Source organism: Apodemus sylvaticus, chromosome 1 (assembly GCF_947179515.1).
Source record: "Apodemus sylvaticus chromosome 1, mApoSyl1.1, whole genome shotgun sequence".
NCBI lineage: Eukaryota > Metazoa > Chordata > Mammalia > Rodentia > Muridae > Apodemus > Apodemus sylvaticus.
In genome coordinates this window covers 53,361,089-53,384,336 of record NC_067472.1, presented here as the reverse complement: position 1 = coordinate 53,384,336, position 23,248 = coordinate 53,361,089, and the positions used below count along the sequence as shown (strand labels likewise).

Genomic DNA, 23,248 nt, shown 5'->3' with positions numbered 1-23,248 from the left:
ATCTCTAGTTCTGCTTGCTACCCAAAAATTTGCATCCATTTTGAGGCTGGGCCAGAGCTACAAGACACACACAGTTGGCTTGTCCCTCTGAGGTTTCCTGCACCTATCACTGGCCATTCTGCAGCATCAGCTTTTCTCCAAGGACAAACCCAAGGTTACTGAGAAAAATAAAGGAGACCATTTTGAAACAGATGCATGTAGGCCACTTCTTTATTTTTCTAATCCAGAGATCTCTCTTAATTTCATCACCAGGGACTTTCTCAGAAACCTAGATGGTTTGGCCCCAGGAGTTCCCTAGAGACTCCTGTCCTGCTCTAAGGAGACAGCCTTCTTAGCCTTCGTTTTTTTGTTGTTGTTGTTTTTTGTTTGTTTGTTTTGTTTTTCAACTGTGCTCAGAGCCATGTTTGCTTTCAGCAAAAGTCCGGGGTTGCTTGAGTCAGAAGAACGGGGCAGAGCTGAACCCCTCCTCCCTAAAAGTCTCCCTATTCCTCCTTTGAACTTCTCTCCACAGATTGTGAAGGAGAGAAAGCCGCTTTTTCCCAGTCCAACTTATATGTCATTCGTCATTTACAGCGCCACGCTGCCATTTTCCTATTTGTAAGATGAAGTCACTGCCTGGTGTATGTCACGATTTTACAGCACGCACATAGCCTAAAGTTTAGGGATGTCCTGTGGGACTTGAAAATTATCCTCATCGGAACCCTCTGTCCCCATCTGGGACCCAGATGCCTCTGCAATTCGGTTGGCTCCGACTACGCCCGCCCCGGGCCACAGAAACAGCCGCTTGTTGCCAGGCACCATTCTTGCCCAAGCTCAGAGTCCCTAGCGTCGCCCCACACTCACACAGGCTCCACCCCGCCAGCGCCCTGCGGGTTTGGGCAAGTCGCCCACAGGAAGAGGCGGGGCTGGGCGTCCCGCCGCGCTGATTGGCCAGAGCGCGCCTGACGCAGGATCCCGCTATAAGTGCGGCCCGCTGACCCCCTGCGCCAGACGTTTTCGCCCGGAGTCGCCGCGGTTTCCTGCTTCAACAGTGCTTGAACGGAACCCGGTGCTCGACTCCTCCGACCCCCGTCGGCCACTTCGAGCCAGAGCCCTTTGCAACTTCGTCGCTCCGCCACTCCAGCGTCGCCACTGCGCCTCGCCCAGCCGCCACCATGACCACCACCGCGTCTCCTTCGCAAGTGCGCCAGAACTACCACCAGGACTCGGAGGCTGCCATCAACCGCCAGATCAACCTGGAGTTGTATGCCTCCTACGTCTATCTGTCTATGGTGAGTGCGGCCTGGCCTTTGGCGGGGCAGGAGCCGGGTGCGGCCTCCCCTGGGCCACTGGGGGGGGGAGGGGGGGTTGGGGCGTGGCCTGCTGCGGGCTTCCCCGCCTTCCAGCGCCCTTCTGGAAAATGGAGTTTGCTCGGGGTTCTTTCCAAAGGCAGGCAGCCCTGCCCTGGCAAGTCTGAGCACATAGCGCCTGTGGCTCCTGCATAGACCAGGCACGTCATTACACCCCTGTTTTTAGAAGCCTTAGGGCTGTACGACTGTCAGCTTGTCCAGTCAACCCTGCAGTTAGGAGCATTTTCTGCACGCTCGTCCCTTCTGATCCCTTGGCCTGCAGGCTTCTCTGTTTGGGTATGCATCCAGCTCCAGTTTCTCCAAGTATGGCGGGTCTGCTTGGTCATGGTGAGGAATGGCAGCCTTGGGGCCTGGTGTAAAGAGGCTTATCTCCTGTGAGCTTACTCTGACCCCTTCTAAAGCAGCCGCCTCCACCTCACTGCTTATCACAGCCTCACTTGTATTGAAACTTATCGCTAGGAATCTCCCCTTCTGCAGTTATCAGTGTCACCCCGACCTTGTCCTTACAAGGCATCTAGAGTACTGTATTTTTTTTTTTTTTGCATGAGTTGTGGCTTACTAACAGACATAGTAGGTACATACTTGTTGGAAAACGCCTGCTTTCAAATTGCTGGACAAGGAAGTTTTTCCGTGTAATAATTCTGTTTCTGAAAAAACGGGTTTGGGGGAGGCCTGGATTTTGAAACAGGTCCAGACTTTGAATGCCTAAAACTGAAAATCAAAGCTTCTCCTAATACATTTGTGCTAAAATACAGCGCCCTCAATTGTTAACCAGGCATGATGCATTAATTTTATAAACCAGCAGTTGTCTGTCTAACTAGAAACCTTGTGACCTTGTGTTAGCCATTTTTTACATGATTGGTGAAGGAGGAGAAAAATGGCCTCCTAGTGCAGGGTACTCTAGCATCCTCCCTCTTAGACAAGTAGATTTGGCCTTGGCTTAATTTTTTTTTCTCTGCACTAATACGGAGCCATAGAACAGTTGATAAAGCCATGCCTCGAGGTTTGCCTTCCCTTCCTTACTGAACTTTTAGAAGGCCGAGTAGGGTGGCAAACAGCCTTTACCACCTGCAGCCATTGCAGCCGCCTTGCCGTGGGCATCAGTCACATGTCCCCTTTCCACTTGCAGTCTTGTTATTTTGACCGAGATGATGTGGCTCTGAAGAACTTCGCCAAATACTTTCTCCACCAATCTCACGAGGAGAGGGAGCACGCCGAGAAACTGATGAAGCTGCAGAACCAGCGTGGTGGCCGAATCTTCCTGCAGGACATAAAGGCAAGTAGCTCCCAGGGCCGCCTCAAGTGAGCGGTTAATCTTTATTCGGAAAATGATGGTGTGCCGGGCTTCTGCCCTTGTGCTTGGGCAAATAGCATCTTGCTGTGAAAGCTAGTAGAGGAAACCCAGGGCGGTCCTTTTGCCAGAGCACAGTGGGTGGGTTCAGTGTGAGGGGTTGACTGGCTTGGGTTGATAGGTAGAGACTGCAGATGAGTTGACCTGATGTTTCATTCAGAAACCAGACCGTGATGACTGGGAGAGCGGGCTGAATGCAATGGAGTGTGCACTGCACTTGGAAAAGAGTGTGAATCAGTCACTACTGCAACTGCACAAACTGGCTACTGACAAGAATGATCCCCACGTGAGTATTGGGAACACGGGATGAATGGAGATGGTTTCCCACAGGGCTTGGGAGAGCGGAGCGATGACTTTGTCCCATGTTCTCTTTCCTAGTTATGTGACTTCATTGAGACACATTACCTGACTGAACAGGTGAAATCCATTAAAGAACTAGGTGACCACGTGAGCAACTTACGCAAGATGGGAGCCCCTGAGTCTGGCATGGCAGAATATCTCTTTGACAAGCACACCCTGGGACACAGTGATTAGAGCTAAGCTGACTTCCCCAAAGCCACGTGACTTTGCTAGTCACTGAGGCAGTGCATGCGTGTCAGGCTGCCTTTATCTTTTCTATGTGTTGCACCAAAACACCTGCTTAAGTTCTTTAATTTGTACCATTTCTTCAAATAAAGAATTTTGGTACCCAGCTCTTGTCTTTGTGATTGTGGATAAGCATGCCAGCTTCCAGTTGCATCGTCGGTTATACTAATCACACTGAAACACATAAAAGAATATTCCTGTTTATTAAACTCCTTAGTTTGGGAAAGATAGTAAAATACAGGTGTGTTCAGACAGGACTTAAACCATCTTGGTTCTGAGTTACTTGCCAGATTGTCGTGGGAACATACTCTTGGGTGTCGATGCTGTGTGCCTCTGACTGGGTCAGTGCCCTGCTGGCATCCATGCAGGTGATGACCAGGCTGTGAAGCGTCACTCATAAAAGACAGTTCCGGTGTCAGCCTCTTCCCTGCAGGAGATATTTGAGAGTATTCATAGCATGAACTGACTGAGGACAAAGGTGGAAGCTGGTCTTACAGACATACCAGGATGGTCTGTGAAAGTCTAACACCAGAAGCAAGCTGGAAATTGTTGCCCTTCCACACAGTTGAAACCGGGAATGTAGAAGTGGGAAGTTAACACTTGGGATGTGTGATCAAGGTGAGGATATAATGTAATTGGGCAAAAGTATCCCAAGAAATGTAAAAGAGAAATGACATTAGACTTGTGACAGTGTTGAAGCTTTTTGGAAGTGTTGAGTGAGGCCTCAGACCCGAGAAGCTATCCCGGGAGACCATGGCCAATGGCTTAAGTGAAGTGGAAATGCTTAGTGGTTATTTGCCATCTAGCTGATAGGAGGAGTGAAGCTGTTACACTCTAGCCAGAGCCTCAGTTCTGTCTTGAGGCTCCCACTCCCCACTTCCTGAGATAGCCGTCATTTCAGCGCTCTGTTAGTACAATTTCACTTCTTAGAAGTGTTTTTGCTGATATCCAGCTCTTAGGTGGAATGTGCAAAAGGTCTCCACAGGGTCCTTTGCGAGGCGGCTGCTACTAACCCTCAGCCACTACTGGAACTTAAGTTTCCCCCACACGGCAGTAGTAATGGAATCTTGGGGAACTGTCGGGTGGACTCAGAACTGAAATCGCAGGCATGGGGAATGTAGCTCTTTGGGTGGACAGACCTGTTGGGATAGGGCCCTACATGCTCCTTCAGTATAGCGTGTATGTTGGTTGGCGGCTGGTCCAAATGGCATTGTTGAAGATGTTCTGTGGGGCTCTCTGGAATGTTCAAGTTAAACTCCACAGTTTTCTTTCTCATGTGACAGACTTCTTGGTAGTCCCTTCTTGGTAGACTTTCTGTGGAACCTAGGAACAATTCAATGGTGTTCTTGGTGGGGCTGGAGAGATGTCAACAGCAAAGAGCACTTCCTGCTCTTCCAGAAGACTTGAGTTTGATTTTCAGCACCCACATCAGGCAGCTCACAAGTGCCTATAACTACAGCTCCAGGAGATCTGACACCCACTGAGGGTACCAGTATATGTGGCATATACTCACAAAGTCACACATACATAAAATAAAAATAAACCTTGAAAACAAAGTGTTCTTGGTCTCAGAAGTCATGGGTGTTAGTTAGGCTTTTGTGTTTAGTGTCTATACCTGTGTTTGAGTAAGGATTGGAGGGTGCCGACTGCTCAGGAGGGAAGACCGTGGGAGGGTGTCTGCTGGGTGTCTGTGGGTCATGATGGTAGCTTGGCCTCTTAAGCCTTGGAACAGCTCTGAAGAGGTCCAGACCCTTAATTTTCCAGACATTAGCTTTCTGGTCTTTCGGTTTGGCATCCTTACACTGGCCCTCAAGGGAGGGGCCCTTCTTAGAACTCAATAGTTTGGTGTATGAGTCTGTCCTGGGAGGATGGTAGTCATTGGATTGCAGTCCTAAGAAGCATCCAATGGTACTGCCAAAACTGTTCTCTCTCTTGTCGTCGGTGTCATCCTCTTCATTTGACCAAAACTCTAAGTCTTCTTTCTTCAGGCTGGAAGGAAAAGAGACACATAGGATTGAATAAGTGGACAAAGAAAAGATGAAAGATGGATCCTGCACTTCCCAGGGAGTCTCTCAAGGCCCAGTTCACCTTAGTTTTTCTCTTGCTCACTGGTAACCTTCAACTTTCCAGTCTAGCATTACAGAGCTGGCGTGCCTACAGGTGAGTGATACACCTGCACATGCCTGTGTGAAGGCCAGAGGACAATCTCCATTTGTGCCCTCAGAAAGCCATCCACTCTCTTTGGGACAGGATCTCCCACTGGCCCGAAGATTGCAAATTAGTCTAGATTATCTGGCCAGTCATCTCCAGGCATCTCTCTGAGTCCGTTTCAGCACAGGGGTCACAAGAGTATGGTGTCACATGACCCCATCTGTTCTGGAGGCCAAACTCAGACACTCATAAGGCAACCTTCTGTTAGAGTATCTCCCTCCAGACAATGGGAACTTCTACTCCTGGTAAAGCCTGTTCAGATAAGGCCCAGTAGGAACAAAGGCTTTATGTACCCCAGTGCGGAGTAACATACATCAAAAGGCTTCCTGGCTGCAGACTTCCTGAGGCCCTAGGACCTTTAATCTGTAAGAAAAAGCTCACTTACTCGGGATGGGGCCCTTGCCCACATCCAAGATTTCCCTGACTCTAAAATATACTTGCAGGCCCAGGAGGAGGTCGCCTCTTGGCCAAAGGCAACTTCTGTTCTGTCTGCCTAGTCTTTGGCCATGGGGTTGGAGCCTACTCCACTCAATAGCTTGCACATTCCAGGAATGCAGAGCCTTCACCCAGTGCCACACCAGGTTCAGTGGGAGGTGGGGGAAGGGGGTGGCAGTATATTCAGAAGAAACAGGTTCAAAAAGTCTTCCAAAATGTTCCTACTTCTAGTTTCAGCTTAATGGACTCTTTGGGTTATAAAAGAGCAAAGAGAGAGTGATCTAGTACAGTGTACAAATACATTAGGCACTCCAGAGCCTTCTCACCTCTGTCAGCCAGAGGACAGGGTAGGGAAACCCATTCCGCCTCCTGTATCTAGGAGGAATTTGGGTGAAATGGGATTGTACAGAGGAAGTTGCTGTGGGTATAAGGAGGTCTTTGTAGGACAATCTATTCAGGAGGTCCTATCTCCTACTGAGACTCCCTTACAAATACTGTCACTCCTGCATCCCAGGCTTCCTAGAATTCCACGTCCATGCAAAGGCTACTTTTTCTGGTCAGAGTTAGAAAGCCAGTCTTGGCATCTCACTGCATCATCAATGGCTGACCACCCCTGGAAAAGTCCTGTTTCTCTCTGGGCTGAACACAGGAGAGCTTGGACTGGCGGGTCTAACAGCATAGTGGAGAGTTTGGAGGTAGCTGGGTGTGGTGGAGCTCAGCACTTACAGAGATAGAAGCAAGAGGATTTTTGTGAGTTCAAGGCCAGTCTGGTCTACCTAGTGAGCTCCAGGGCATAAAGGACTATGTGGATAAGCCTGTCTATTTAAAAAAAAAAAAAAAGTAGAGCCATAGTAACGGCTCCCACCCATATTCCTAGCACTGGATGTGAAATCAAAGCCATCCTGGGCAGCCCGGAATACATAGTAATGACATTGTCTCAAACAAAGCAAAACACCAGAAGCCAAGGCAATGGTACCTGCCTATCATCCCCCAGCATAGCGAGTTTGAAGCCAGCCTGGACTCTATGAGACTCTATCTCAAGAAAAAAGTCAAAAATAAGTAGGAAGAGTATGGAGCTAGACCCAGACAGCTGGCTCATGTATCCTTCGTCACTCATGTGACTTTGGGCTGGGCAACTTTATTAGTCTCTATGAACCTGTACTTAATTGTCTGAAGAGTAGAGATAGCAAACAAAGGTTATTGGGACAGGGAAAACATTGATGTCTGTGAAGAGCACAGTCTACAAGCTAGCCCTTACTAGGCACCCGCTGTAGTAACAAGAGCTGTTTCAAGTTGCTTACACTTGAAAGGTTTCCCACCCCTGGCACTGCCTACCTGATGTTGAAGGTGGAGCCCATGAAGGAAGGTTGGCGAGACTTGGCAGAAGCAGCTGTGTAGGGTGGCTGAGGCGCTACCTCATTCCAGTACATGTCACGCTCCAAGGGAGGCAAGTTCTGGTGCATCCCGTCCACAGACAACAGGGACACCTGGTTGTCAAGGACAGAAGAGGTATCCAACAGAATGGGCAGCCAGGCAGAACCAGGAGCCTGCCCGATGCCTTAGGAACTGTCAGTTAGTTCCCTCTGGACGCCAGTTTCTCCACCTCTGGTACTAAAGACACTGATGCTTACATGCAGCCTCCAAAGTTGAGGTGAGACCCCTGTGAATGAATGACTGGCTGAGAGAGGGGCTGATGTTAGAGGAGGGGAGGACAATTTACTGTGTGATCTCCTGAGAAACTGCTGCGTCCCCTCCTTGGACCCCTCTTTGAGAAGGGTCTATGACACAGTCTCTCCATACCCCACACTCCCTTATACCTGCAGGTTTCTGTCAATGATCCCGTTGGTCTCAAAATCATCATCATCCTCTCCAAAGGGGTTGATGAGCTGTTCTGCCACCTAGAGGTGGGGAGAGGAGCGACGCTCTGAGAACCTTGTTTCTCTGCTCCACATCCCCAAGCCTTGGGGCCTCCCATCTGGACCCCGTCATGATGCCCTTCCTCCCTAACAACTGTCTTCATGGCCACAGTATTGGGCCCCAGTCACTCCAGTGCCCACATACTACCCTTCTACCTTTCCTTCATGAGCCATCCTGTCCCTGAAGACCAAACTGTCCCCTCCTATGTCACACAGCAGAGTCATTACCTCGATCTCACCCATGTAAACTTTTGTTCACTTATCTATATTCTAATATGCATGTATTTTTTGTTTTGTGGAGTTAGAGATAAATGCTCAGGTTGGGCAGGAGGGGAGTTTCCTGAACACTGATCTCTAAAATACTCAAGCAAGGCCGGGCGGTGGTGGCGCACGCCTGTAATCCCAGCACTCTGGGAGGCAGAGGCAGGAGGATTTCTGAGTTCGAGGCCAGCCTGGTCTACAGAGTGAGTTCCAGGACAGCCAGGGCTACACAGAGAAACCCTGTCTCGAAAAAACCAACAAAACAAAATAATAATAATAAAAAATACTCAAGCAAAGCTCCACAGAGGTGATAACTGTTTTGTGGGTCCAGGGAACATCTTACGTGATAGCTAGTAAGGTACCTCAGATAATTTCAGCCATAAAAGTATAATTTAGTGGAGTCTTTAGAAAGCAAAGGGAACTGGGAAAGGGTATATTGAAACTAGAGTTTCTCTCTGTGCGCCCGTGCGTGCATGCATGCGTGTGTGTGTGTGTGTGTGTGTGTGTGTGTGTGTGTGTGTGTGTAATGATAATGGATAGAATAGTTTCTGTATGTATGCTCATGCGTGTGAGACATACATGACCGGATCCTTTGCAGATCTTTCTCCCAGGTGGCTACTGGCCATGACCCCCTGGCCATGCCTACAGTATGGGAGAGGGTAGCATGCAGTGAGTCTCACCTTCAGCCAGCCCATGTAGAATAAGAATTGCAGGATTGTAAAGACAGGCACAACCAGATCCATCTCGTGGCCTGGGTAGTCCTTGTTTGGGTTCAGAAACTGCCTCCCAATCAAGCAAGCCAGGAAAAAGCTGTACACGGCCACCGTCACCACCTGGAAGGAGAGAAGGCACAGGCAGCACAACAGCTAAGCAGGGACCATGGTCTACAGCGTCTACAGCCTCGCTCTCACCTCCACACTCCTGTGACTGGGTCTCATGAAACTCACTATACAGCCAAGGATGACAATGAACCTCTGATCCTCCCTGTGTTAGCATTTCGTCTCAGCTCCTCCCCAAAGTTACCTGGCAACAGCCGGGTGTACCTGACTCACCGTAAAAGGGGCTTCTTGCCCCCTCCTCTCTCTCTCTCTTGCTCTCTGGCCTTCTTGCTCGCTCTATCCTATTGCCCTTCCCCCCTCCCCATTCCCTTTCCCCCTCTCTCTCCACGTGCTCATGGCTGGCCTCTACTCCTCTACTCTCTCTCTCTCTCTCTCTCTCTCTCTCTCTCTCTCTCTCTCTCTCTCCCCCTTACCCTCTTAGCTCCCCCTCCCCATGCCCTGAATAAATTCTATTCTATACTATACCACCATCGTGTGGCTGGTCCCTCAGGGGAATGGAATGACTCAGCATGGGCCCGCGGTCGTACCCCCTTCCCCCATACCTGACTACATCAAACATACTCCTTTCTCCTTATCTTTTTATAAAACACAACACTCGGGCTTCTAGATCACGGGGGCTAGAAATACAGTTGTGTGCCACCATGACCAGTTTCATGCAATGGCAAAGATCAAACCCAGGGATTCATCGACAGGGCAAGCAGCACCCAAGGAGCTCTACCCCTCCCTCCCCAGCCATTTGCTGCTCTTTAAGACCAAGATGATAGCACGCCCCCTGCTGGCAGGAGCACAAAATCTTCCAAGTCCAGGCCCAATTCCGCACCTGAGATCTTAGTCTCTAGGGAAGAGTGCTTTCTGGATCTTCATAGCTGCAGTTTCCCACAGGGGAACAGTTTCCCATAGTTCTTACCTGTGTGTACACCAATGGGATACTGATCCAGTCGTAGGCATACAGCTGTCCACACTGAGTCCGCAAGGTACACACCTCCTGATGAGAGGGAAAGGAGGGTGAGATGCTGACCCCCATCTGCTCCCCAGAACCCTCCCACAGCTCTTCCTCAGATATAACGCAGTGGTACTAATGGAGCGGCTTTGGCTGTGTGGTCATACGCAGCTCCCTAGACCTCTCTGTGTCTCAGTGGCTGCATCTTGCTAAAAGCAGCCAGGACATCACAGGCTCGCTCAGGGAGGAGACAGAAGGGATATTTGGACAGGGGCCACCTTGGGCTGTAGAATCTTGTTTGAAATATCATATACTACCAGGACAGGCAGTGTGGGAAGACCCTCCAGCCTTTTCCTTAAAGGAAGCCACAGCCCTTCCCACTGAATCCCATCTGTGAGCTCACGTTCATCAGGCTCTGGAGCAGGACAGTGTCCCGGATTCGACCTCCGAGATAGGCCTTCATTGACAGGTTGGCAAACCACACCCAGGGCACCCAGAATGTGTTGTGTGGTAGGCCCAACTTCTGCAACTGCTTATGTTCCCCAGGGGTCATAAAGCCTGCGGGGCAGAGTGGACAAGGTAACAGGTAACCCTAAAGAAGTGGCCTGTACCAGGAAACCCAGCCAGCCAGATTCACCATGTTTGTTTCAACACACAAAATTCCTGAGTCCCGGTTAGGTGCCCTGCTGGACCGCATGGGGCAGGAGGTGGGAGGGTAGGGGGGCTTCAGGCCCTGACAAGTCAAGGGGAAGCTAGGGACCTATGTCAAGCCATCCAGTCAGGAAAACGAAGATCGGGACAGGCAGAGGGAAAGGAGGTAGACGCATCAGTTCCCAAGCCCCCACTTCTTCCCTTATCCCTGAAGAGTTCTTGACCCTTTCTCAAATCCCTACCTTTTTAGTTTATTCTGGCTTTGCTCTGCCTTGAGCACCTGATTCTGGCCTGCCCAATTCTGTCCCCAATCTGACCCCACGGGTCCGCCCCCACCTCACCCTCTTCAAGCACAGGAGACTCTGGCTCCACCCAGCGCCACGGTCAGTCTCAGGCCCCGCCTCCCGTTAGGCTTGGCCCTGCGGCCCCGCCCACTCCAGATACTGCCCACCTGCTACCACCAGGTGATGAAGACTGGGAAAGCGCTTGTAGACTGAGGTGCTGATGCTGCGCAGGATCAGCACTTGGCCCAGGATGGCGTAGCGGATGAGCGTGCGCCGCAGCAAGCGGCCGTGCTCGTCCTTGCCCTCCACGAAGCTAGACACCTGGATCATGAGGCGGTCGGGCCATGGCAAGTTCTCGTACTGGTTCCACCAGCGGCTCACCACCAATGTAACATAGAAACCTAGGTGGGAGGGATGAGGTACAAAGGGGGCGGGGCCGGGCTGTGGCCAGAGACCAGCGCCCGGTGAACCCTCGGTTTCTCTGTCTTCCTGATATGTGTGGGCCAGCCTAGAAGGCCACTGGCCCACTTCACCCCACTCCGCCTCTGGTGGAGGTCTGCCCATTGTGTATCTGGAGCTAACCGGAGGCCACCGGACCCCGAACAGCCACAAGGGGGGGGGGGACACTCACCCAGAACGAAGGATATAGGGATGAGCTGAATGTAGCTGTCGCAGTACAGAGCCAGCTTCTCAAACAACAGCTGCTGATCACTGGAGAGAACCATTCTGGTGTGGGTGAGGCATTGAGAGGAAGTGGCTAAGAGTGTGTCCCTCTTCCAGGCAGGGGAGGGTGGGGATAGGGTGAGCTGGGCATCTGGGCGTTTACCCTTTCCACTGGTCTGGCCCAGGGTCACTCTCTGGTAGTGGTGGGTCCCTGAACGGGGTCACTTCAGGCACCGTGTGTGTGTGTGTGTGTGTGTGTGTGTGTGCTGGGGATTGAGCTAGGGATGACACACATGCCAGGAAAATGCTATTTCTCTGAGCTGCGTGGTCAGGAAGGAGTTCAGCTCAGACTCGTAAGCCAGCTGGACCATCAGACTCTCTCCTCCTCAGATCCTTGCTCCTTGCCCACCCTCATCTCCATGGAGGCCCTCCCCCATGAGCTCTAGGCCCCTCCCCCATGAGCTCTAGGCCCCTCCCCCATGAGCTCTAGGCCCCTCCCCATGAGCTCCTCGCCCTCCCAGCGCTCTTACCTATAGAGTCCACGGATGGAATAGTAGAGGAACATGAAGACGAGGAATTCTCCATACAGCAGCTTGTAGATGCTGCCTCGCCAGCACAGGAGGAGGCACGAGAAGGAACCGAGGCGGGCGTTGGCTACTCTGTTTGTGTAGGTGATAGTCATGGCTTGGCACTGGGCGGCTGTAGGTGGGCTTGGGTCCTGGTGAGCAGGCAGAGAGTGATGTGGGAATGGATAGGAGTCAGAGACTAGGTTCTGATCTTGGACTTGCATGAGTTGAGTCCTGCCCTACCCTGGGCCTGGGCCTCTGTTTGCTGGCCTGGGACACAGAAGGCAGGTCTGTGAATTGCCACGTGTCCTTGGTTTTATATGATGGCAAAGGCAGCTGCGAGGACTGTAGCAACATTCACACAGAGATCAGGGCTTCAGAGCCAGGCAGTGTGAGCTCTCAGCCCATTTCCTCAGTTTCCCCAACCATCCTGGAGTGCCTAGCTAGCTGTACTCACCACCGCATTCCCATCCCCAGCACACAGCCCGGCGAGGGAGAATGCCCTACTGATAGTTTCTGAATGGTGACCTCCACGGCCATCATCCATCCACCTCAGGGGTGGGGGCTGGGAGTGGGAGAAGGGGGTGGGGGTGGGGGATGGATGCTTTTCCTGAGGTAAGCCCATGGCTCACTTCCATGTCAGGTCATCTCCTAGGAAAAATGTCCCCAGCCATCATGCTGGAAGTCATGCCTCAGTCATCACTAGCAGCAACCTCCTGGTGTGCTCAGTCCTTCTACGTGGGTACATGTTTCTGCTTGAATTTGTGTGCCACAGGGCACTCGTGATTACCCTTTGTTCTCTTCTCCCACCAAAAGCTCTTAGTGTGTTCTCATGGTAGATGCTCAATAAAAACTGAGTAAACCAGTGATCAACTACCCCATTCCTACCATCCCGGGGCCACCATAAACCAGCTGCTGTCTCCGTGCCTACACACAAAGTTTATTCCTACCTCAGGGCCTTTGCACCGACATACAGAGTCCACATCTCCCACATGTGCTACTGATGTGTGCCCATCACACCTGCATACATAAGCACAGTTGCCCACCCCTAAAAGCCCTCAGAGCCCTAGCCCTGACTACCTGGGGCAGCTCCTACTCACAGGCAGGGTTCCAGCAGTTCCCATAAAGGCTTTGGCCACTAGGTTGATGCGACTTTCTGAGACCCTGAGGCAGATGCCCCTGCCCATACCTGCTGGCTGGTACTGCCCACCTAGCTAAGTGCTGACTTTCCAAAAAAAAAGGTTCCACAAAAAAGCCCTTGCCTCAGTCCTTCCTGTCGTCTCCACGGGCAGCAGCCAGCACCGCCTGGCCAGGACTCCTCTAGTTCCTTCCTGGGGGGTGTTGACTTAACATGGCTGGAATTAGGGGCCATACCCCCTCTTCCATGCCTCTGAGTTTAGACATCTGTGAAATTGAGACATCTGTGCCACCCCCACTGCGTCCTCACCCTTGAGGTCTTTCAGAGAAGATTGGGGGCAGGATTGAGCTCCATTTAAGGTATCAGGGGAAGAAGGAGACTTTGTCCAGGCCTCTGGGAGCCCCTCCGGAACAACTGCCACATGTCACTGGCTTCTAGTGACCTGTGTGCTAAGGCATCCCCATCTGAAAAGGATGCTTTGCTCAGGAAGACAGACAGCAATCTGCATATGGGTGAGAAGCTCTGATTGGCCACTGGTGACATCATAAGTTGTGGTGGCTCTGATTGGTCGGCAAGACCTACTAGTAAATACTTCAGAGCCAGAAAAAGAACAGGGGAGCAGAAAGGCCAGGTGTGGCAACTGGGCTTGGCGGGAGATGACTCTCAGCCTGCTATTTAAACTGCCTAACCCCAGACAGCCTGAGAAAAACAAAGGCGCATGCCAGGAGCGCCCAGGGGGGCGCATGCCAGGAGCGCCCAGGGGCAGCTGGGTGGCAGCTCAGCCGCTCAGCAAACCTTAGCGTAGGTCCTTCTGAGCATCCCGCTAAGATGGGAGTTTGCCAACGAGCTTACGGTGCATGAAGAGCATGGACAGCAAGAAGCACTGGTTCTCAGTCTTCTCTGACTGAGACAGTTGCCAAGACAGTCACCAAATACACAGCTTCTCCAGATCTTAGGAGTCTGATGCTGTGTCCTTGGAAACGTGGCGTTTTTTTATCAAGTGCTGCAGGAGTCTGTGATTTGGGTGGTCTTGGGAACCACACTTCCGGAAGTCCCAATTTACATTATAACCCTGAGCCTTAAAGCGGAGCCACCCTCTGACTCCCTTCAGACTCCCCCTAAGGAGGCTGAGCTTGCAGGTGATTCTGGCACACACGGATTCTGCCTGTAGAATTCTCTGTTCAGAAAGGGGAAAATTGTTTCATCATGACCTTGACTACTTTTCTAATCACAATGAACAGTAAAACTGGTGTTATCCTGAGAGTCTCCTGAGACCGGGGGCATCCTTGGAGGAGGAAAAGCACCCACCCCTCCCTACCACCCCGCCCCTGTCCTTAATTGGACAGAGAAGGGACAGAACTATTGTGAGCCTCAGCAGTCTTTTCATCTGAAAAGAGGGTGAGAATAAATGCTGCCTCACTGCAAGACAAGAGTGAGGATGACAGACACATCAGGGCTGGGGAGGATCTGCAAAGCAAGCTGCCCGTGCCCCACCGGACAGGGGTAGACCCAGTGCTGCCTGTGCCCCACCGGACAGGGGCAGACACAACTTGCCCAGGTGCCAGTTTTCCATTGTAATATATAGCTGGGCTGAGAATCTCTGACACAAGAGAGCTTGCTACCTAGTAGGTGCTCTCTCTTTCTCTCTCTCTCTCTCTCTCTCTCTCTCTCTCTCTCTCTCTCTCTCTCTCTCTCACACACACACACACACACACACACACACACACACTCTACATTGAGGTATGTTCTCATGTAGCTCAGTATAACTTTGAATTTTCTACACAGCCCAGGAGGACCATGAACTTCTAACACTCCTCTCTCCACTTCTGAGAGCTGACATTACAGATGTGAACCTCCATAGCCAACAGGTAAGTGCTGGGGAATCCAGTGCAGGATTTCATGCACATTGGGCAAGAACTCCTCCCACTGAGGTAAACCCCACCCCAAATAAATATTTATTTAATTAAAGTTGAACATATTCCTGGCAGAGTAGTTCAAAACAAAACACCTGCAAACACTGCACTTGATGGATTCCTGCACCCCTTATGTTGGCCACTAGAGGTCACCATTGACTTAGTTCTTGCCAGGGAAGCCTGGTTCAGTTGTCCAGATGTCAGTGACAAAGCTGTCTTCGGAAGGTGCTGATATCCCCTTGACCATTACCAGTAGCTACAGAGTATTTTAGAAGAGCTGGAAAGTGCTGGAGAACTTCTTCCATCTTTCGTGAAGCCCGTGTTCCTCACCATTAGCCTAGCATTCCCCCCACTTGCTGGTGCTGTTCCCTGCCTCTCACAGACTCAAGATTCTCCAGAGACACCCAACAAACGTAAGACATGGTGTCCCACAGGTCTCAGACACAAAAGTGTCTCCAGACAACCAGGCAGACCTCAGGTATACAGTAAAGCCCAAGACATACCTGGATGCAGGACCCCAGAATGACCTCTATAAGGAGAGTGCCCAAGACCTCTCTCCCTTTCCATCCCACAGAAGTTTTTCAACAAAACATCTCTGATACCAGAGTAGAATCTGTTCTAACTCCTGCCTCTAAGAAGTCAAGAGTTGAGGGACTGCTAAAGAAATATTAAAAACCTCCAGCAGAGAGGCCAGGAAAGCTCACAGAGTGGGAGCACTGGAGTAGGTGTTTGAAGCAGGACTGGGAGCTCACTGAGCTGAGAAGATATAATCACATAAGAACAGCCCACGGCAAGTCACTGAGGCATTGCCGAGGGACTGTTGAGTGTAAAACACTCAGGGGACACTCACTGGTGCTCGAGGCAGACCTTTTGGCCAAGACCACATCCCTGCCAGTGAACTAGGACTAGGACCTGGGACCTAAAGTCTTCTGATTTGGGTCCTGGACCCTTTCCACCCCCAACCATGACGTCTGCCCTGGAGGAGGGTTCCCTGGGACCTCAGGCTTACCTGTTAGGGTTTTTGTTGGGGTTGAAGGGAGGTCTGAGAAATGAGGGGTGTGCAGAGAAGACTTTGATGGTAGCAGAGCCCATGCTCTCCAGCCCCCTGGTAGAGAGTCATGTCAGGGAGCAAGCAGAGCACATTGGGCTGATGGGTAAAGGTTCCAGACCCAGAACATTGCAGCCTTCTCATCTAGGATCACCATGGAGACGAGAGCATCACAGAGGGCCTGACCTTTGCCAGGCAGGTAGAAGAGGACCAGACTTGGCAGAGGGCAGTAGGCAGTAGGCCCTGGGCTGGGCCTGGCAGACCTGGCTGTTGTCTCCAGGTTCTGCATAGCCCACTCTCCTCCTCTGAGCCAATCACAGAATAAACAGAGAAGAAACCAAGAGGTGGATTAGCACAGCTAGACAGGGAGGCAGAGGGCATATAGTGCCACTCCACCCCAGGGACAGGAAGAAAGACAGTCAATACCTATTTCCTAACACCAGGCAGATCTCATTGCTAAAGCTCTGGGAGACCGACATAATAGCCTCTGGCCCTTTCAGAGGTACAACAGGGACAAGGTGAGACAGGGAAAAGCTGGGAAACAAGTCCCGGCACCACCAAGCCATATCCCACAAATAGCAATGAAATAATACAGAATAGACCAGAACCAACCCAGAAAGAGACAAATGGTGAGAATTCAGCACAACCTCGGGGAAAGCTAGGATTTCTAGTCCTGTGGTGATTCATGGACTCTACCCTGCAGATACCAGCCAGGTGAGGACCTGACCCTACCCTTACCTTCTCACCAAATCCCCTCCTGTTCAGACAGTGATTGTCTTTTTATACATGTATGTATGTATGTATTTAGTTTTTGGCTTTACGTGTATGGGTGTTTATCTGTATAACATATGCATGCCTGATGGAACCTGATGCAGCCAGAAGAGGGCACAGGATCCCTTGAGACTTGAGTTACAAATGGTTGTAAGCCAACATGTGGGTGCTGGAGATCAAAGTCAGGTCCTCTGGAAGAAGAGCCATCGCTCTTAACTGGTGAGCCCCATCTCCAGTCCCTTGACTGAATTCTTGATGCAAATACCTACTGCACGGTCTAAGTGCCTTAGGGGACATCAAGAAGGAAAAGCTTTTTTCTCTGTGGCTCTTCAGCTTCAGTGAATTGCTTTACCTGTCCGTCTCCTCTTAGAGCATGGACTCTCACCCTGAGGCCCCTTAGCACGCACACTACACAAAAGATTGTGAGACATGCAGGAATCTGAGGCTTCCGCCCCAGACCTCCTCCTCAGTCATAATCTGCATTTAATTCTTTTAGTTTTGTCTATTTATTAGTGTGTGTGTGCACTCATGTGTGTGTGTGTGTGTGTGTGTGTGTATGCATGAATGTGTGTGTGTGTGTGTGTGTGTGTGTGTGTGTGTGTGTGTGCTTCAGTACCACAGTACACATGTGGCGGTCAGAAGACTACTTTCAGGAGTTGGTTTTCTCCTTCCAGTTTGATTCATGGGTCTCATGAATCAAACTACACCTTGACTGCACGCATTCTTATCTGCATTTGAGTCAGGTGTACAACCTGGTGATGAGAGTGAGACGTTCATTGTTGTTTTCCCTTGAAAGCACTGCATTCTTTTGTTTGTTCACTCTTTACACAGGCCTTGAACTTGATGTGTATCTGAAGATGACCTTGAGCCCCTAATTGTCCTACCCCCATTTCCCAAGGGTTACGATCACAGGCCCAATTTATGCAGTGCTGGGGACTGAACCAAAGGTCGCTTGCACGCTAGGCAAGTACTCCACTGAGCTCCACCCAGACCTCTTTATACTTAGTTGAGAATGCTCTTGGACACATAAAACTTTTTAATTTTCATGAATTTTGATCTGGCTGAATCTATTCTGAGAATTTTATGATTTTTAGCTTATACACTTAAGATCTGATGTATTTTGAGTTCCTGTTTGGGGCAGGTGTGAGGTAGAGATCCAAGGCCACTGCTATATATGGGTACCCAGCTGTCCATGTACTCTTTGCTGGAAAGGCTTGTTTCCTTCATTGAATGGGCTTGGCACCATTGTTAAAGATCAATCTGAGACAGATGTATCTATTTCTGGAGTCTCTGCTCAGTTCCATTGATCTCTGTGTCTGTCCTGAGGCCAATACTACACTTGGTTTGTTTTTTTTTTTCCTTTTGTGTGTGCATTTGTGTGTAATATGTATATGAGTATATATGTGTGCATGCATAGTGAAACCCTGGGTCAATGCCAGTGTCTTCCTCAATGGCTCACTACTTCATTTACTGAGACAAGGTCTCTTGCTGAACCCAGAACTCGCCAATTCTGCCTAGTCTAGTTTATCTGACTTGCCTCATGGATCTTCTGTCTTCTCCATCCAAGTGCTAGAATGGCAGGCATGCAGCAGCAAGCCCTGGTTTATACAGTGGCAGGCAGTGGGTAAGTATACTGTTTTGGGATCAGAAAGTGAGAGTTAGGTCTCAGTGGATAAGATGACCTCAATTCAATCCTCAGAATCCACAAGTGGAAGGAGAGAAGTTACTCCCACAATTTGTCCTCTGATTTCCACACGTGCTCCATGGTACATGGGCACCAACCTCCCCCACCCCCCCATCCCCATCCTCACTCCCACAGCCACAAGCTCCCACTCACTTACACATGCACAGCCACAAGCAAATAAGCAAATGTAAAACAGAAGCACGTGCTTTCTGACTTCGGTTATTTAGGCTGTGGTTTTGGGTCTTTTCTGTGCTGAAACGCCTGACAAAAGCCCTTTTGGGGAGGACGGCTTTGTCTGACTTATGATTCCAGGTCAAAGTTTGCCCTGGAATGAAACCCATCATTTCAGGGAAGTCAAGGCAGTCAGAACTTGAAGCAGCCAGTCACATCCATAGTCAGGAGCAGAAAAAGAAACGGATGATCGTGGCAACTGCTCCACTCTTTCTCAGCTCTTATGCAGTCCAGATTCCAAACCCTGGAAATGGTATCTCCCATTTTCAGCCTGGGTCTTTCCACATCAGTTAATATAATCAAGCGAACCCCACAGACATGGCCACAGGTCAACCTGACTCTCCTGCCCCATGTGATTCAAGACTGTGTCAAGTTGGCAATTATGACAAACCATAGTCTGTACCATTGCAAGGTACCTTGACATTCCTTATGAATTTTTAGGACCTCCTTGCCATTTCTGAAGAATGACAGTTGCAGTTGTGGCAGGCTGCTTTTGATTCAGTAGGACACGCCATCATGTGAATCCTATCATTCTTCCTGGCTGGGAACGTGTACCATCTGTTCAATACTTTAGCTCTCTTTTAATTTCATCCAACAATAATTTGTAGTTTTCAGTGTACAAGGTTTTTGTTTGCTTGCTTGTTTGCAATTTTTGTTTGTGTTAAGACAGAATCTCTACATAGCCCTGGCTATCCTGGAACTAGTTAGATCAGGCTGGCTTCAAACCCATAGAGATCTCTGCCTGCCTTTGCCTCCCGAGTACTGGTTATTAAAGGCCTGCACCTCCATGCCCAATACAGTGCGCAAGTCTTATATACCATTTTTTTGGTTAAAAATCTCTCTCTCTCTCTCTCTCTCTCTCTCTCTCTCTCATGCTGCAACTAGAACTGAACTGTTTTCATTGACTTCACTTTTGGAGTCTTGCTAGAAGATGGAGATGTAAGTGTTCTGTAGCCGTCCTTGTTTGTTGCTGTCATGTTCTTTGGTGTACTAGGTCTTGTGCACACTAGCCAAGCTGTGCACCACTGTGCTGTGTCACAAACCCTTTGTATCATGAGTCAAAGTATGTAGGCCAAGCTGGCCTTGAACTTGTCATCCTCTTCCCTTGTGCTTCCACTCAAAGCAACAACTGATTCTTTTCTTCTTTTGCTTTTCCTCCTCCCCCCCCCCACCTCCCACCTCCCACCCACCCACCCCCACCCCTACCCCCGTTGAAACAGAGTTTCTTTGTGTAGACCAGGCTGGCCTCAAACTCAGAGATCCACCTCTTCTGCCTCCCAAGTGCTGGGATTAAAGGTGTGCGAGGACTGATTTTTGTTTGCTTTTATATTTGGTAACTTCACTGATTGTATCTACTAGCTATAATGGTTTTTGAGTGACATTTTTATTTTGTGTATGTGAGTATGTGTGTGTGTTTCTAATCTATATGCCAAGCAGACATTCTATCAAAGAGCTGCATCTCCAGCTCTTGTTGGAAGTGGGGCTTGGTATTTTGGAATAGAGCCACTACACACACACACACACACACACACACACACACAGGATGTATAGCCCAGGTCTTGGACTTGCAATCCTCACTCACTTGCCTTCCAAATGCTAGGAGTCTAGGTCTGGAACACCATGCCTGGTCCCCTCTGATGGTACCCAGTCGGCCATGTTTGTTCTTGATTTTGTTTTTGTCTTCACTTTGATCCCTGAATTCTCCTAACTGTTCTGGGGATCACTTTACTATCTTTATCTTGATTTACTTATGTGGGACTATGTAGACCTAGCCTGGAACTCACAGAGATCCACCTGCCTTGGACTCCTGAGCACTGAGATCAAAGGCATGTGCCACCACCCCTGGCTTAAGTTCATCTTTAGCCACTTTGGAGTTCAAAGCCATCTTGGGTTGCATGAGATCCTGCCTCAAAAAAATAAAAAGTAAATGAGTAAATAAAATATGAAAAAGTTTCTGTTGCTAAGCTAGGGCCCATGCCTTGAACACATGAGCATTTGAGGGACACGTCAGAACCAAAATTCAGCACATGTGTAGATAATTCAAAAGCTCATAGAGCCACATAAAGATTTCATCCTCTGATTAGCATTGTGGGTTTAAACAGGAGACCAGTTGGGGAGATGGCTCAGTCAGTAAAGAGCTTGCCTTGTAAGCAGAAGAACTTGAGCTGCACCTCCAGAAGCAATCCCTAGAACACATGTTAGGGAGCCAGCAGTGGTGAGCACTTGTCTTCCCACTGGTGATACAGGTCTTCTGCCCGTATTTTGCTCTCCTGCCTGCCTGCTTTGAGACAGTCTCATGTAGCCCAGGGTCTTCTGCCATGTTTTTGTTTTGTCTTGTCTTGGTTTAGTTTTACTTACTAGATTTGGTTTCCTTCATATTAGGAGGCTTTGTTCAGTTAGTTGGTAATCTTTGGTTTCCTTGTTTATAGCAAAGAACTCTAGAAGCAGGGCTGGCAAGATGGCTTAGTGGGTAAAGGCACTGTCTGCCAAGCCTGGAGACCTGAGTTCAATTCCTGGGGCCCAACTCCCACACATTGTCCTTCGACTGACACATGTGCACTGTGACACACTTAAACCCTGCCCCAATAAATAAACATAATACAAATTTGTTTTGCTTTTGGGTTGTTTTTTGTTTTGTTTTGTTTTGTTTTTTGAGACAGAGTTTCTCTGTGTAGCCCTGGCTGGCCTGGAACTCCCTCTATAGACCTGGCTAGCCTCAAAATTGAAGATCCACATGCCTCTGTCTCCAGAGTGCTGGCATTAAAGATCTGTGCCACCACTCCCAGGTACAAGAATGAGTTTAAAGTTAAAGAAAAGGAAGGACTTTTCATGAGCAGAAAGAATAGAATGGAAACTTCAGGTCTGGCTTGGTTTACTTAGCGAGACCCAAGACCCTGTCTCGTGTCTCAGAAATAAAACAAGATGGAAGCTGGACATGATGATGCACTTGGAGGTAAAGGCAGGAAACTTAGGAACCCGAGGTTACCTGTCTTTGGCTCCGCAGTGAATTTGAGGTTTGCTGGACAGTTACAGTGCTCTTAGACCTATTTCTCAGGTTGGTTAGAATCCTAAAGCCAAATGGTTGGAGGGTAAAGGTCTGACAGTCAAGAGAGAAAAAGTGTGTGCATGTGCATGCGTGCGTGTGTGTGTGTGTGTGTTGGGAAGTTGGATCTTAGTGTTCAGCATTTGCAATTGCAATACTCCCTGAGGCAGCTGTTACTGATCCAAAGAACCTCCAATTTCCCATCTCCAGAGAGTAATTTCCAGTTTTAGGTAGGATTCAGAAAGGTCAGCTGCCTGGTGGCATGATGGGAACAGACTCAGGGATGCGATTGCTTCCCAGTTTGTTTAGGCCTTTCCTGCCAACGCCGAGGTCTGCTGCTGCCAAGTCCCAACGTTCTGCCTCCCGGTTCTCTCTATTAGTCTGTTGATGCTCATCCCTGATGGCTCCTTGCAGTTCTTGCTTTAAATATTTTATTAGGTAGCTATTAATTTGGAACTATATTATTTATCTGATGAATTTAACGTCTATTTTTAATTTTAAATTCTTACATGTATATAATATATATCATGAATATAATGAATTTCCGTCAGTTTTACCTCATTTGCCTCTTTCATGCCCTTCATCCTTCTTCTCAGCAAGTTGCTATGTCACTTCTACGTCTTTTTTTAAGTGTGACCCACTGTGTAGTTAGGGTTGCTTGCAAGAGCATCTTATCAGTGCCCACACTACTGAAGAAAATTACTCCCTTCCCCCCAGCAACTATCATCTGCCAGTAGTCCATCACAGACAGGTGGGACCTTTTAAGTACTTCCATCATCCAAGATGAAATGTTGAAGGGCCCACTCTTGGGTAGGCAAGCACAGCTGCAATGAGTTTATGGGTACAACTGTGTCCTGTCCAGAAGACAAGGGTTCACAGCACTTCTCCCTAGCTCCCCCCGACTCTTATATTTGTATCTTCTAGAGATTCAATTCTCTCTTGCTGGGTCTAACCCCTTGTTATTTAACCCCTTATTTTGAAAACATATCCATTTGGCTGTTGAAATTTTTTTCTGTTCTCCTTAATGATCTCAGGCTGCTTATTAACATTAAACTTCTGCTTTGCATAAAAGAGTCTAGCATAAAAGTATCTGGAGCCCTAGGACAGCCAAATCTGTTTGTAGGTCACTTCTGCTGAATCTCACTGATTGTAACTAGCATCTGTTTTATACTGGTGATCTCTGATTGACAGCTCCTTGGTCAATGTTGACTAATGTGGGTCCTGCAGGAACGGATTCAGATACTTTTCTCCGTCGATTCACCCACAAAGGTGTCACCAACATGGAATATTTTGGCTCTCCGTGGTTCATGTAGTCGCTCCACCATCAGCCCTCACCGTTCCTGCTGGTCCTGCTCCTGCTTTGTCCTTA

At 49.3% G+C, this 23,248-nt stretch overlaps 2 protein-coding genes across 2 annotated transcripts; one reads left to right on the top strand and one right to left on the bottom strand.

Moving 5' to 3' along the window:
- Positions 1-977: 977 nt before the first annotated feature.
- On the top strand, positions 978-3,391 carry Fth1 (ferritin heavy chain 1; the record flags this gene model as incomplete). Its single annotated transcript, XM_052168107.1, has 4 exons — positions 978-1,271; positions 2,479-2,625; positions 2,861-2,986; positions 3,079-3,391. Coding segments are annotated over 4 exons (723 nt in total), but the record flags the coding sequence as incomplete, so codon positions are not given.
- A 101-nt stretch (positions 3,392-3,492) lies between these two features.
- Positions 3,493-11,548, bottom strand: Best1 (bestrophin 1). Its single transcript, XM_052190280.1, has 10 exons — positions 11,454-11,548; positions 10,990-11,223; positions 10,291-10,445; positions 9,855-9,932; positions 8,789-8,941; positions 7,749-7,829; positions 7,267-7,418; positions 4,868-5,274; positions 4,425-4,647; positions 3,493-3,712 (listed from the first exon to the last, which is right to left on the bottom strand). The coding sequence occupies exons 1-10, from the start codon at positions 11,545-11,547 to the stop codon at positions 3,676-3,678; spliced, it is 1,614 nt and encodes a 537-aa protein (XP_052046240.1). The 5' UTR covers position 11,548; the 3' UTR covers positions 3,493-3,675.
- Positions 11,549-23,248: the final 11,700 nt, after the last annotated feature.

What these genes read in the sequence shown, in the direction of transcription:
- Best1 (XM_052190280.1), bottom strand. Translation starts at nt 11,547, where the DNA reads ATGGTTCTCTCCAGTGATCAGCAGCTGTTGTTTGAGAAGCTGGCTCTG. An exon ending in TGCTCCAGAGCCTGATGAAC is followed by an intron (nt 9,933 to 10,290) that starts GTGAGCTCACAG and finishes CCCTCTCATCAG; the next exon opens with GAGGTGTGTACCTTGCGGAC. An exon ending in ACACAAAAGCCTAACTAACA is followed by an intron (nt 4,648 to 4,867) that starts CCCATGACTTCT and finishes GCTGTTGACATC; the next exon opens with TCTCCAGCCCCACCAAGAAC.